Raw genomic sequence first — 16,860 nt, forward strand, 5'->3', positions numbered from 1 at the left:
ATGATCGACCGAGCTGACCAGTAAATAACAAAAAATATTTGATTCTCAACAAGTAAATTTATTAAAGGAAGAATAACAATTAATAGTGATCAAGAAATACTTAACAAATATTTAACTATTTAACAGTATCATAACTTCCTAAGCTGAAATTCGCAAATTTCACCAAAAAACAAAAAAAAAAACAAAAAATAAACAATAAAAAAACCAACAAAAAAAACCCCACACACACATACAAACAAAACCACAAAAAAATAATGTCAAACCGGTTTGAATTTCAAATGTTTTTATTCCATTCTTTACGAATACATGGAGGAACGCAAAAACGCGAAAAGGAAATTGTTTTTTCCCCACTTTAAATAATTATTTATATTTTCCTTAAACTTATTGCAAAATATGACCAAAATAGACTGTAACTGTTTGTAGAAAGAATTTGCAGGTTTTAAAACAATCTCAATATAAAAAAATGCCCTTTTGCCTTTTAAAAAATTGACTTGCAAACTTGTAACTTTTTCAACCCCTTATTCGAAAAATTAAAGTTAAAATACATGATTTACAAATGAAAATTTAAAGGGAATTTTTTAAGTTTCGAAAACAAATATATTAAAAAAGACTAGAGGAAGAAATAAACAACATAAAAACTTATTAAGTTGATAATAAATGTAGTTTAACAATTCATTTTTCATTTAGTTCTTGGTTTACCCAACTACTTTGGCAAAAACTCACAATTATAAACACGTATAATGTCTTCATTTCCACCAACAATAAGTCTACATCTTTCTCTGTCGAAACACATAGATTGTATTGAAATACCAAATGGCACGGCATTTACAGTTCCAAACTTTAATTTTCCATTATAATCTAGCTGATGAACATTGTTTGTTAAAGCTAATATAAGAACAATACCTTCACCAGCAATACACATGTCATGACAGCGATTACCGTCCAATTGTGAACTGAATATATGATTTCCTTTGGCATCCAGTGAAGTTAGTCCGTTATGTGTCCTGATGTAGAGTCGCTCACCGTTGTCACTAATAGCAATTGTGTATATATTGGACATGTGCAGCTCTTTAGGACAGATGATGTGCTTTTGTTTACAGTATTTGTCATATTTGTAAAGTGTGTCTGCACTGCTAACATAAAGTGTGCCATCGTGGTAAGCTAGACTGAAACATTCATGATCTAGCTTCACTAATTGAGTTAGTTTGATATGACCTGACACATTCACGTACTGTATGGAATTGCCTTTTAAACCAGCAACAGCTATATCGTTGCCTATATAACATACAGAATAGGGATGCACAATTACATCAGTGCAACTTATTACTTTGTACCAACTGTCCAGTTTCTTCAGCCTTTTATGCGTGAAATCAGCAAGGAGAACTTCACCATTAAGAAGCATGCACATACAAGAGATATTACACCCAAATGTATCCTTGCTGTCTCTCTTAAACAAAGTATTATCTATCCTAACGCTATAACTTCCTTTGCATTTTTTGATGGCTAGACGACGTTTCTGTTCAACAAGAGACAGTTCAGACATAAGTTGTTTTATTCCATGACAAGTTCTGTATAAATAGAAAAAAAAAATTGACACAATGTTCATTTATGATAATGAATTCAAAAATATATTGATATCGAAAAAAAAAACACTAGCCATACAATCATATAGCATTTAACATTGAAAGTTCTACGGTCCTTTACATTAGTTTTAATGTCATGACTTTAATTATAGACATTTAATAACACGACTCATATTTTAATATGACGTTCGTGTATATGTTATGTATATGTAAACTGTTTATACATTGTAATTGTGTATTTAAGCTGTGGCTTAATTAGAAGATCGGGAAACCGAATGTGAATCGTTAAATAAGACGTTATTTACTTACTTACAAACATCGGGTTAACTCCAATGTTCGTGAAGTGCTAGGCTGCCAACTTCACGAACATTTAACTCCAAATTATATTAATTATAGATAAATAGTTTTCGTTTAAATGTATTAATACTATTTGCATGTTTAAAAGGCATGTACGTTAAGTTTTGTACAAGACAATAACTATGGAAGGGAATATTCGCCAGTATATTTTAATATACCTTGTGACAATACGATGAAGTCTTCTAAAGATTTCAATTACTATTCGAATATCATTGTTGTCTCCTTATTTAGTAATTTATATCTAATAATTAAAATAGGTCGCTCATTGTTGTCGTTTACAGTGATTTCGCCCGCTTCATTGGCGTGCCTATGTAAGTATTAGTCCGATAGATCGGAAGTAAATCGGTTCATAATTATAATGTATCCGTCATTACTGGAAAGAATTAGTGCAATCTGTTCCATATTGAGAATGCATATATAACAAAGTTTATTAAACATTAAGACTGAGAAGCGTTTGTATACATGTACCCGAGATAAACAAACATTAACAGTACATATACTCAAGTATACTCAAGTTTGATAGAAAGAAAACGGTTATTGCAATTCTGTCCGACGAAAATGTAATCAAAGGGATGCAAGCTCTGTGGTATTTTCTGATATTTGCAATCTTAATCATACTGTGTATCTGTATGTATTTTCCTGTATATGGTTATTTTGATACACTATAATTAAATTTGCAACATGCATAGGAGAAAATCTTAATTATAATGAACCAATGGGATTTATCGGACTATGTTGGCAACGACTCTGTCTGTGAAATGTGAGCTATATCGATTTAAAAATTATACAATAAGATAATATATACTTGCATTTCTAACTGAAATAATGACTTCATTAGTAAATAAGATATTGCACATAACATATATAACATACAATTAAAAGGAAACAAACAAAATAACGAATGAGTAATATAAAATGAAATCTTGAATGGAGGCATTAAGGTTGTTTTCATAGTAGAATTAAAATTTGTTACAAGGCTCCCTAAAACTGTATGTTATTTGATATTAATAGTGATTTAAGCGAAATTTCGCGTTTATGTATTAAATTTGCGTTGTGGAAAAAATGCCCTCTTTGTCGCCTGAAAAACACATGTAAAAAGTAATGCTGTTCGGTACTGATTTGATTTTCGCTACACAATGTATTATACGGAGTACCATCGTATCACTTTCCTACTGAAAGTTTATAAATTGCTGTAAAGAAATATAATCAGATTGCTCTAAAATTTTGAAATATTCTTCACAATGTGAATGTTGTATCTGCAATTACCAAGACTGTTTTATTGGTAAAGCAGTGTGATCAAATAGTTTAATAATAACATTAAGTGGTAAAACGTAAATACGTCGTACATTGCCTTAGATTCTTGTTTGTAGCTTTAAGCAAGAGAATGTCACACCCAAGAAATGGTAAGAATTGGATATCTCAATATTTTCATCTCCTAAATAAAATATATCATTTCTTGTTTATCGAGCATCAAAAATTAATATTTAAGATTTGTTTTAGTTTACCTTTAGATGCCAATTATTACAGTAATAATTAAAATTGTTCATGCAAATTTGGAGATCGTCAGCGATGTTCGATAACAGGATAATGTCGTTTGCATAGAGAAAAACAAGAAGTGTAAGCCATAAAGTAAGATCGTCGTGATCCAACAGTTCCACTATTCTGTAAATAAGTTTGGAGGTCATTTAAGTTCATGGAAAATAGGACAGGAGACACATTTTTACCCTGTCTTACCCTTATTTCGGAAATGAACGACGCCGATACCGCTCAATTATGTAAAATAAGTGACAATCTATACTTTATCAAAAGCTTGAGAGAAATCTACAAAAGCACAGGAAAGTTTCAGGTTTTTTTCCGTTTAAGAGTTTTCAGTAAGAGCTAGAGTATAGTGTAAATAAGTGACCAGCGCAAGGGAACTAGCTTTATTTTCAAGTAGAACATTATTAATTTCGAGATATTTTGTTAATGGTAAACCTGTTGTTTAAGGTAGACCATGGGTAATGGGCACCATACGGAACTGTAAATTTGACAACATAGGACAGTTAAATGTCTTCAAGGTCACCTGTATGCAAAATTTAAATAAAATTAACCTTGTGGTTTATGAGTTATGGATATATTTCTGAACCTAAGACTTTGCCATTAGAAGAGCTTATTTTCAGAAATGAGGAAACTCTAAATTATCTGTAATATAAATCAATTATAATAAAAATGTTTTTCTATTGCATTCAAGGTAACAAATTACACAAGCAAAAATGTTTGTTTCTAAACAAAATGTTCTTAATATGTAAAAAAATGTTACCCTACCCCCCACCCACTTTAAACACCTAATTTTTTACCATTTCCCATCTAAAAATCCCTTATTCCAAATATCCCTAAAATTTACCACAATGAGGGACTGCTTTCAAAGATTGGTTAAATTTTCTTAATAGTATATTGGTTGATCATGCGAAATATAAAACACTTTTGCGATGATTTTTTTATTTAATTAAACTTTGAAAATATCTGGTATCATATGTGCTATTAAAGTTGGCATTATTTCGCAAATAATTACCTACAATAATTATACAGTTAAAATCTAACACTTTTTTCTTCCATGAGGGATCTGAGACATACATGAAAAATGGTAAAAAGAAAAAACAGAAAGCAAAAATGCGGTTCCCCTACTAGGGTTTGAACCCACACCCCTCAATTTCAATTTAGTTTACAAGTGATTCTAGCCTACTTGAATACTGTTCAAAGTGGAGGTAATGCATTACCCATGGTCTACCTTAACATTGATGTAAAATAATTAAGCGCAAAAACATTCCGACATGTATATAATATTTCACTACTCAACAGTGTAATACGCGCTGAAGTGTGGCCATAGAGGCACTCGGTAAAATAGCGCTTTGTTTATGTGGATTAAATTATCGGGTATTTAACTTATAAGACATTATGGTAAAAATTGATTATCGATCGTCGATTGCCCTAAATTCGTTCCTGTCCTAGCCTAGAGTCAACACCCTTAATTTATATTTCAGAAGGTCTAAGTAACAAATGTTCATTTAGGCGGCATAATAATCCGAAGATTCACGGAAATAGCCGAGCAATTTTCATTGATTAAAAATATTCATCGGCGTAATTTGTGATTGTGACTCTATAAGCCAAAGTTACTTTTAAGCTTTGAATGCATTATAATTCGCTGGATACTTGTAACATAATAAAATATTTCTTTCTTTTACATCGGTAGTTTTAAGCTGTTTTGTGTTTTAAGGTTTGTCGGGAAGCGCTATTCCAGAAATTGAATGTCTGCGATCAGAAAATACAAAAAGTATGTACGAAAAAAGCTTGCACCCTTACTTACATAAGATATATTTCCGGGTTTATTCATACATATTCTTTCAATTTTATATGTACAAGTATATACACGTACGCAAACGGCTTGTCAATTTCGTTTATAATCGTATGTACTTTTGTTGGGGGAAAACTAGTTCCACACTCAATTTCGATTTATTTCTGGTATGTATTCGTTTTTTAAGCGTGCAGAAATAAATTAGCGTTGAATTTGCCAAAAACTGGCGTCAAAAAATATGGCAGCTATTATAAACGAATGTATGAACAAATTGTTTGTACCTATAATTCTGTAAGTTTCGTGTTTATATATAAGCATATGTTCAAAAGGTCTGCACCCTTCACTGCTATTATTTGCCGGTTTGTTAAACTGTTTGTTGATATTGACAACTGTCTGTTTCTTACCGCATGGTTTTGACCTTTTCCTTTGTTCTTACTAACCCATTATACTCAGTACACTTCAATGAGCATTTCAAAACTGTATTGATATATAACAGTACAGTTTTTTCATTGATTCATATAGGAAAAAAACTCGACTGTTATATATCGGTCGAGTTTTTTTCGCACCTTGTATATATCAATGCATTTTTTTTCATAGAGGCTCCAATGGGGCAGTGGTTACGACCATTCCCAGTAGCAAAAAAAAAACAAGAGGGCCATGATGGCCCTAGATCGCTCACCTGACTTATCAAACTCATCCAAACAATTACCTAGACAAGCATTCTGACCAAGTCTCATGACAGGTGAGTCAAAAATGTGACCACTACAGTGTTAACAAGGATTATCCATATTTGAGCAGTGCGACCTAGTTTTTTACCCAGGTGACACATATTCAAACTTGACCTAGAAATCATCAAAACAAACTTTCAGACCAATTTCCAGGATACTTGGATCAAAACAGTAGCAACTAGAGTGTTAACAAGATTTTTCTATTTTTAGCTCCGGCGACCTAGTTTCACATGCGATTTCGAACTAACTCATCCAAGCAATTACCTAGACAAGCATCCTGACCAAGTTTGATGATAATTGAGTCGAAAATGTGACCACTAGAATGTTAACAAGGTTTTTCCATATTTGGGCGGTGTGACCTAGTTTTTTATCCAAGATGACCCATGTTGGATCTTGACTTAGAAATCATCAAAACAAACTTTTAGACCAATTAACAGAATATTTGGATCACAACAGTAGCCACTAGAGTGTTAACAAGATTTTTCTATTTTTAGCTCCTGTGACCTAGTTTTTCATCCGAGATGTCCCATGGTCGATTTATTCCCAGCAATGACCTAGACAAGTTTCCTGACAATTTAGTCAAAATTGTGACCACTAGAGTATTAACAAAGTTTTTCTATTTTAAGCTCCTGTGACCTAGTTTTTCATCCGAGATGACCCATGTTCGAACTCATCCGAGCTATCACCAAGACAAGCATCTTGATCAAGTTTGATGATGATTGATGCAAAAATGTGACTGCTAGAGTGTTAACAAGGTTTTTCTATTTTTAGCTCCTGTGACCTACTTTTTCATCCGAGATGACCCATGTTCGAACTCATCCGAGCTATCACCTAGACAAACATCTTGACAAAGTTTGATGATGACTGATGCAAAAATGTGACCACTAGAGTGTTAACAAGGTTTTTCAATTTATAGCTCCGGTGACCTACTTTTTCATCCGAGATGACCCATGTTCGAACTCATCCGAGCAATCACCTAGACAAGCATCTTGACCAAGTTTGATGATGATTGATGCAAAAATGTGACCGCTAGAGTGTTAACAAGTTTTTTCTATTTTTAGCTCCGGTGACCTACTTTTTCATTCGAGATGACCCATGTTTGAACTCATCCAAGCTATCAACTAGATAAGCATCCTGACCAAGTTTGATGATAATTGATGCAAAAATGTGACCGCTAGAGTGTTAACAATGTTTTTCTATTTATAGCTCCGGTGACCTAGTTTTTCATCCGAGATGACCCATATTCAAACTCATCCGAGCTATTATCTAAACAAGCATCCTGACAAAGTTTGATGATGATTGGGTCAAAAATGTGACCACTAGAGTGTTCACAAGGTTTTTCTATTTTTAGCTCCTGTGACCTAGTTTTTCATCCGAGATGACCCATGTTCGAACTCATCCAAGCAATTGACTAGACAAGCATTCTGACCAAGTTTGATGATGATTGATGCAAAAATGTGACCACTAGAGTGTTCACAAGGTTTTTCTATTTATAGCTCCTGTGACCTACTTTTTCAACCGAGATGACCCATGTTCTAACTCATCTGAGCTATCACCTAGACAAACATCCTGACCAAGTTTGATGATGATTGGGTCAAAAATGTGACATCTAGAGTGTTCACAAGGTTTTTCTATTTTTAGCTCTTGTGACCTAGTTTTGTATCCGACATGAGCCATGTTCGAACTCATCCGAGCTTTCAACTAGATAAGCATCCTGACCAAGTTTGATGATGATTGAGGCAAAAATGCGACCGCTAGAGTGTTCACAAGCAATTGTGGACGTACGACGGACGGACGGACGGACGACGGACATTCACCGATCCTAAAAGCTCACCCTGAGCAAGCTCAGGTGAGCTAAAAATGAAATCAATAAAATACATTTTGTAAAATAAAATAAATATATAAATACAATGAAAAATATAAACAAAGATAAAATGAAATTTACTCTCGTTTAATCAAAAGGTACATCCGCTGAATGAATTATTTCCACTGAAAAAAAAGCCCTTTAATCTTGAATCAATCTTGGTAACAGTATACAATCCGCCTCTAATATTGGATGTCTTTTGTATATTTTTTTTGCGGCAGCGAAAACAACTTGAAAAAACTGCCTTATCATAAATAACTGTAATGTAGCTAACGATTTATTTATTTATTTGTTTCTATTACAAAAAAGAAAACATTATGTCATTGCGATAAAACAGTTATAGTATATGAAACTCGTTAGTTACGGGGGTATAACACTGGCTGGGGCGACATCTCGGGATGTTTCTGCAAAAAAAATTGTCTCGGCCTAACGGCCTCGCCATTTTTTAGCAGAAACACCCCTTGATGTCGCCCCAGCCAGTGTTATATCCTCGTAACTAACTCGTTTCATGTACTATAACTATTACATAAAACGAATAAAGATAAAAGATTCCGGTTCAAATTTTATCATATAATCCTTTTCATATAAGAAAAGTGTCATATGAAAGACGATCTGGCGGATTAACTGTTTAATAAATAAAACAAACAATAAAATTCTGGAATTTGTCGATATGAAAATGTATTGTTTGTTTGTTTGTTTTGTTATACGGCGTAATGGTCAACACAATTTAGGTCATATTGCGCCAAAACAGAAACGGATAATTTTGGCTAACCTCGGATGTTACAAGCTTCAATGCAGCGCCCAGTTTTAAAACCACATCGCCTACTGAATAAAAAAAACTCCAGTGATTCGAAGCCATTTAGTCGCTCACTGTACCTGTATCTCAGTGTAGACCAAATGTGATAACGACCAATTGCTATAACAAGACTTATTTTTCTGCCAACACTCAAAAGCTAAGGTCTCACTTACATCCCGGCAGAGCCCCGGGAGACATCCGGGGTGATCCTGGAACGACCGGGGTACGACCGGGAACAACCGGGGTACATCCGTAACTCCGGATGGAATAAAATATTTAATATTACCGGGGTGGTCCGGGATGATCCGGGAAGTATAGCTTTGCCGGCTTCATCCTTAACTCCGCCGGGAACGACCGGGGTTACACCGGGGAAGCACCGTAGCTCTACCGGCACAAACTGGGGATGATCCGGGGTATAATATAGCCGGTAGAGCTAGGTAGAGCCCCGGTGAATGCTGGCAGAGCCCCGGTGAATGCCGGCAGGGCCCCAGAGGATTCCGGCAGAGCCCCGGAGGAAGACGATAGAGCTACGGTTGATCCCGGTAGAGCCGCGGCAAAAACCGGTTCATTTCAAAAGAATCACGACAATTTGCGATGATTGCTCTTGTTTGTATTAAAACCCTTCCTTCCCATTTCCCTTCTATCCAGTCTTGCATAAGGATTTGTTTCAGAAAATCATCATGAATTACTATTCTGGAACAATAGATATTATATTTAATAAGAATTATGTATCAATGTTATCATTTTCACTCGTTTTCAATCCATCGGGGTTCTACCGGGGCTCTGCCTGGATCGTTCTGGGCTCTGCCAGGGCTCTGCCTGGATCGACCGTGGCTCTGTCTGGGTCAACCGGGGCTCTTCCGGTGTCATCCGGGAACGACCGGGGAAGCACCGGTATGAACCGTAGCTTCACCTGGGCTCTGCCTTGAAAATCCGGAGCGCATCCTGGGTGGTTAGTTGGGAATTACCGTAGTGCTGCCGGGGATAGTGTGACTGCAACAATAATTTCACCCGGGAACTTACCGGGATGGTCCTGGGCTCTGCAGGTAGTAAGAGAGACCGCAGCTTAATGTGAGGAATAAAAGTGTCGGGTCAATAAAAGTATCAAATGAGTATTTTTGTCAAACAATATATTGTTCTAATTTGTTTACAAAATGTGCTGCCGGGGATAGTGTGACTGCAACAATAATTTCACCCGGGAACTTACCGGGATGGTCCTGGGCTCTGCAGGTAGTAAGTGAGACCGCAGCTTAATGTGAGGAATAAAAGTGTCGGGTCAATAAAAGTATCAAATGAGTATTTTTGTCAAACAATATATTGTTCTAATTTGTTTACAAATGTTTTAAGTGAAATCAAACTTAAATGTTTCTGACCGTCATTGTCGCACGCTTTGAATTAAAATGAGGAATAAAAGTGTCGGGTCAATTAATGTTGTTTTGTTGTATAAAAGAGATTTCACTATTGCTGACATTTTTGTTTTCATTAATCATATTTTACCAACAACCAAATAATTAGATTAATCTCAATTATAAATCTATTTCAGAGATACACAGATTCTTTATGGCAGCTGGAAATATTTCAAATAAGAGGTATCAAATGTTTATTTTTTACTTTTTAGTCAAACCATACTTTTTCTAAAACAAATTTTTAAGTAATTTAAGAGAAAGCAAATTTAATGATTCTGACAGATAAGTTGTCAGTCATTGTCGCACGATTTAAAAATGCGTTTGTTTAATTTGATAACTATTGTACCATATTAACCACTATAAATTACTGATTGTAAGAAATGTATAATTACCCATGTTTTGATTCCCTGCATGCTGTACATAAAAACGTGTCATGGTCAGGACAATAGAGAGTACATTGTGTATTTTGATGCTCGGCACAAGTCATAGTTCTGGTTACGTCAGTAAAATCTGAAGACAGTAGATTTACGCTTTCAAATATCTGTACATGTTTTTGTGTTTACAGAATAGAAAATATATATGGAGGCTTTTAGTTGCCAAAAATCCATTCTTTGAAACTTGACAATGCATACTTCTACTTAACAGATAAGTAAAAATATTATTGTCGATCCGAGAGTTACATACTGCACTGGATTATCTCGATTTGACAAAATGAAAGTTGGTAACATGTAACTTAGATAAATTGCAAACTGTATTTAGGAATGTATAACTTCAAATTGCGAAAAGTAGACGATGAAACGCACAGAACACATTATGACGTTGAGAGTGTAACTGCACCAGTTAACACTTTCAGGTTGACGACACCACACTTTCCATTTACATTCGAACGCGATTAACATTAATTTTGTAAACGATTTTAAAACTTTCATATATGGCAACATCACGGAAATAGACGAAGATTTAAAAGGCGGAGCCAATTTTCACGACAGCAGAATATAAAGAGAAATTAAATGAAACTGTTATATAATAATATGTCAATACATCAACCGCATTAAAGTTGCTTTGAATTTAAAACGTATTATTAGCACAGGATATTCAAGTACATGCAATACAAAAGTGCTTAAGATATAATGTAACAATGTGACGACGTTGGTAGCACGTCATGATACTGATAGTGAGTATAATAATATGCAAAAACTAAAGTTTGTCATTTAACATAAGGAAATGTTTCCCATATATAACGACACAAACCACTTTTAGAAGCTATAATTTGTTGAATTCGTATACAGAACTATTTGTTTCCATTTGCTTAATATTCATCAGTTTGTACTAGAATGCGACACATGAATTTTACTTTTGGCAAAATGAAAAAATAGAACTGAACCGTAAGCCTGTGCTTCATTTCCTTGAAGGACTATATTTAGTTGTAGAAAAACCCATATTTTTACTAAGTGTATAACAACGGAACTATGCAAAGCTTACTATTGATAATTCCATTGTATAACCAGAAACTTGTTATTTTGTCCCATTTTAATGATGAAATATATATTCAGTGTATTCTAGCTTTGAGTCATAGGATGTGATTTAGCCTTTTATTATGAAATAAATGTAAGCTGACGTTGGCGAACCCTTTTATATACATTTTATCAAATCAATCACAGCTCTAAAATCTGTGTATACATGCTGCCAATAGCTGTTACCTAGACTTGCTGTCTTTCTGATCAAAAGGTATACATAAATTAATAATCAGCATACTTACATTTCGACTTATTTAAATATTATAATTGAAAAAAAAATAGTGGAAATGGTACAATATATCTATACAGTATTGTAAAAATTTAAAGATATGTACGAATGGGTACATACAACTTTGGTTTTTATTTTACTATTGTTAAAAGATTTTTTCTTGACAAGTCATACGCTAGTATTAAGGTTATTAATGTAAAAGTAAATGCTACTATTAGGAAAAAACAACAGCCAGAATTTGGTCTGTATAAGTATTTGATCGAAGTAAAATCTCTATCAGATGCTGACTTGAAAATTTGAAAGTGGTAAGGTAGCAACTTAACTGTCGATGTGACTCAATAAATTTTCTATGCAAATTAGAATTACTTCAGTAAAATTTTTTTATCTTTAAAGAGAGCATGTTGAATATAGTCTTAACACTAATTTCAACTTCCTTGAAAAATATTTATCCTCAAAAAACCCCAATGAGACGGTTTCCTGGTGAGTTTTTCTAGTTTCTCTTTTTAGGAAATGGGGTATCTACAACGTTTCAAAACTAATAGGCCTATAATTATGTAAAGTTCGCTGATGTTGATTGAATAAGGGTATAGAATGGCAATCATGCAAGTGAATTATGTTTGGTGAATAACTGTCATAAAAGGCTCCATAATGTTTTAAGGTTAACGGAAACTACGCCGGTGCATGTTCTTGTTTCCTTGCTTCCTTGTGATCTCAGACCGCCTAAGGAGAACCAGTCGATGACGGTAAATACCGAAAATAAGCGGATTAATACGTACGATGATGTAGTGGGCGGAAAAATGGGCGGAGCTTATTGTATCACCTATTGCAAAACGTGTACAGCTGGATTATGCTGATTCGAATCATGATAGTTTGACAAAGTAAAGCTAAGAAAGTAACTTCTGTTTTTGTCGGCGTATACACGAAGAATGAGTATTTCGCATGTTATGATGAACACTTGGTATTGCTAATCTCAGAAAACCAGATAATGTTTTGTCTTATAACAAAACCTATTTTTTAAATACATGTTTACAATGTTAAATCGGCAAACTCAATCCAAGAATGCAACATCGGAGTTTACAAACAAAGAAATACAATTGTATTTTGTTTGTAAACAAACTGTTCAACTCAGAACAACAAGGCTAGATTTTTGGCAACGAATACCCTCCATTTATATCAACGTATTCAAAATTCCTTAGATATCTAAATGATATTGAGCAAAATTTTTTATCCCCCGGGCATATAGTAATTGAACCGTCCGTCTGTCCGTCCTTCCGTCTGTCCGTACGAGGTTAACCTAGAACGGCAAGTGGGATTTTTCTTAAGTTCTACCTGTACCAATGGCTTCTTAGTTTACACACTTACTAATCAATACAAAGTACATGATCTGGTCAAGTTACATAACTATGGCTTCCATATTTACCAAGTTATTGCCCTTTTCAGCACTTAGAAAATGAATAATGGTTAACCTAAAACGGCAAGTTTGAAATATCTTAAGTTCTATCTATACTAATAGCTTCATAATTTTCACACTTACTTATCAATACAAAGTACATGATATTGCCAAGTTATATAAATGTGTCGCCCATATTTCCCAGTAATTTCCATTTTTTCACTTTGAAAATAGGGCCTTGTCTGGTTAACCTATTCCGGCAAGTTGGATTTATCGTAAATTTCTCTTAATTGCTTAATTTATTTAATGATATCTTGCATATTAGGTAGGTGGATACCTTTAATGGTCCTCTGATTTTTTGTGGAGTAAGTGGTCTCTAGGGTCAAGGTCAAGGTCACTGGTTTAGAAAATAAAATTAAACATTTTTGCTCATACAGCCTTTATTTTTTGGTTGATGTCTTTCATGTTTAATGCAAACATGCCAAGGGAGGTCCTCCTTTTTTGGGTATAGTAAGGGGTCATTTTGGTCAAGGTCAATGTCACCAATGTCAAGGTCACCAATGTTAAAAATAGATTTTTACATTTTTACAGGTGTATTAACCATATTCGATAGACAGATGTCATTTATAATTGATAGGAACATAAAATTTGATGGAGTTAGTGGTCAGCTGGGTCAAGGTCACCAGTGCTAAAAATAGATTTTAACACTTTTGCTCATACAGCCTTTATTTATTGACAGATATATTTCATATTTGGTAGGAAGATAACTTGCATGGTATTCATCCTTTTGATTGGGGTAGGGATCAGTGGGTCAAGGTCACTTGTCCTAAAAATAGATTTTTACACTTTTTCCCATACAGGCTTTATTTATTGACAGGTGTATTTCATGTTTGATAGAAAGATAACTTGCATGGTATTAATTCTTCCTTTTGATTGAGTTAGGGATGAGTGTGTCAAGGTCACTAGTGCTAAACATAGATCTTTACACTTTTGCCCATACATCCTTTATTTATTGACAGATATATTTCATATTTGGTAGGAAGATAACTTGCATGTTATTCTTTCTTTGGATGGAGTTAGGGGTCAGTTGGGTCAAGGTCACAAGTGCTAAAATAGATTTTTACACTTTTGCCCATACAGCTTTTATTTATTGACAGATTTATTTCAGATTTGGTTGGAAGATAACTTGCATGGTATTCTTCCTTTGGATGGAGTTAGGGGTCAGTTTGGTCAAGGTCATCATGCTCAAAATAGATTTTAACATTTTTGCCCATACAGCCTTTATTTTTTGACAGGTGTATTTCATATTGGTAGGAAGATAACTTGCATGATATTCTATAGGTGTCAGTGGGTCAAGGGTGCCAAGTATAGATTTCTTACATTTATATATATTTGATAAAGTTGAATATTTATCACTTCACAAGTCAAAGCAATGACTTTGCAACTTATATATTTCACAATTACAAAATGCCACGACTCTGTCAAGCTATATAACTTGTGTTTACAATTTTTTGGCAATGTTTCTGCCCATAACTGAGTGAATGGGTAAACATTTTTTGAAACATTGCTACTGACAAGAATCGGAGCCGGGGGCATTTGTGTTTAACAAACACGTTCTTGTTTTTAATTTATTTTGATTTAATTAGTCAATAAATACTTTATATTTGCACTGATAACAAATGCACCGACTGGAGCAGAATACACTGTTAAATGTAAAATATATCAAATATCATTATTATCCATATTTAACTTACGCAGACGTTGTTTTGCTTTATCTATGCCATTTGATGAGCAACTGGCAATTATGTCATTCGATTCGATGTTATATTGCACTTGTAGCCATCGTCTAAGGTCAAACAGTTCTTGTTGAAATTCGTTACTGATGATGGACTTAAGAAAATCTTCCATGGCCTTCGAACTGGGGCAGTTGATAAGTATGTCTATTGACGATTGGTAAGTGGGAGAAATATCGACGATATGGCATTTCTTTATGGCCTTGATGAAATCTACGAAACGATAGACTGGTGTATCTGTTGAGCTTTCATAAAAAGGCGAACCAGTCATATCATCGTTATTTTTAATAAAGTCTCTCATTACTTTATAAACTCGTTGATTCCCTTCGGCATTTTTTTCACCATTTTTAGCAATAATATTTATCTTTAGATCAAGCAAGAAGTGCTCTGAAAAAACAACAAAAAAAAACATAATAGAGAATTAATGCACGGTTTAACGTATTATCAAAATATGCACGCTCAAATTGCATGTGTATCAGCGCCATTCTCAAATAAGTTACATTTCATTCCGCTATTTTTTGTTTCATATAAATGTAACACATGTCCGTCATGCTTTCCAGTGTATATCCGTTATACATGGCGCCTGAGTCATGTATATTAAACACAAAGTGCATGCTTGCTTAAAGCATGTTTCCGTCTTCGTTAATATATACCTACGTGCGCAATTTTAATGCAAGAACAACAAGGAAAGTTAGAGAATTAGTATTTTCAATATGAATTATTGATATATGTACATGTATTTCAAATATAGCTAGTTCAACTTACTTTAGTTACATTCTTATTTTAGTCCTCAAAAAAGTAAAAATGTATAAATATATAACAATAATGCTCTTAATCTCATTTCCTTTTATCTTCTTTTCAATGCTAACAAATATTTTTTGATAAGAGTTGTGAATTCACAGATTCTTACGTATTTTTTCATTAACTACCTTTAAGATTCTTTTGTTTTCCCGCGGATCTAAGATTTAGCATAAGCCAAAGCTCTTTTTCTTTATCTGTAAATAAAAACACAACTCGAGCAATTACATAAATTTAAGGAAATAATATGCAATTATGTTAAATATAATAGATGCGTGTCCCATTTTTAAGTAATTCGGCTTGTATTTGAATGTGAAGAATACATATTTAGACCAAATATTTTGCAAGATAATTTCGACAGTTCAACATTTGTGTGTTTGTTACTATAAAACAACAACAACAACATTTTTGTTTCTGTTCATAGTTGCCCGCCCACTTAAAATGTAAAAGTCTGCAAACTCTGGAATATTTTCTATTATAAATATAATTACTATAAATATTTATTGATTATTCTTTTACAAGCAATACTTTTTCTTAAGGAAATGTCTCTTGCATGACCTCATTTATATAAACTGTGTCAAATCCTCAAAAGCCTATGTTCTGAAATATGTCTATTCACCCATCATTTATATTTCAAAATCTGATTCTCTTTGTAGCTGCAATTTATTTTTTAAATTCTTCTTCTCTTTGTTGCTTTTTATACATTTTGTACGGGTATATTTGTATAACATATGTTATAAACCGTATGTCAGTTACGTATAATATTACTGTTTTTTCAAATACAACCGTTCCATTTTTAAAAGGAACCAATTAATGAATTTGTGCAAGTTAAGGGAATAAATGTAATTCTTTTCAAATTGATGCAGGATTTTTGAATTACACTTTTACATGTATCACGTTTGATTTCAAATGATGGTCTAATGACCTAGTTGAATTTTCGTATATGGATAAGTTCTTATTTGTTCAAATTAAAATTCAAGGACAAACCTTTTATCTGTTGCTCTATCAGTTGAAGTTTCTTTTCATGCTGAAAAAAAGTTAAAAGTGTGGCGTCTTATATATTATTCG

The 16,860-nt window shown here is 33.7% G+C and overlaps 1 protein-coding gene across 1 annotated transcript; it reads right to left on the reverse strand.

Moving 5' to 3' along the window:
- Positions 1-608: 608 nt before the first annotated feature.
- Positions 609-16,856, reverse strand: LOC132719750 (uncharacterized). The gene is made up of 5 exons (XM_060703600.1): positions 16,780-16,856; positions 15,924-15,989; positions 14,956-15,381; positions 10,458-10,575; positions 609-1,568 (listed from the first exon to the last, which is right to left on the reverse strand). Exons 2-5 carry the CDS (start codon positions 15,964-15,966, stop codon positions 704-706), a joined length of 1,452 nt encoding a protein of 483 aa, XP_060559583.1. The 5' UTR covers positions 15,967-15,989; positions 16,780-16,856; the 3' UTR covers positions 609-703.
- Positions 16,857-16,860: the final 4 nt, after the last annotated feature.

This window comes from Ruditapes philippinarum, unplaced genomic scaffold (genome assembly GCF_026571515.1).
Source record: "Ruditapes philippinarum isolate M1 unplaced genomic scaffold, ASM2657151v2 ctg221_1_1_1_1, whole genome shotgun sequence".
Taxonomy (NCBI): domain Eukaryota; kingdom Metazoa; phylum Mollusca; class Bivalvia; order Venerida; family Veneridae; genus Ruditapes; species Ruditapes philippinarum.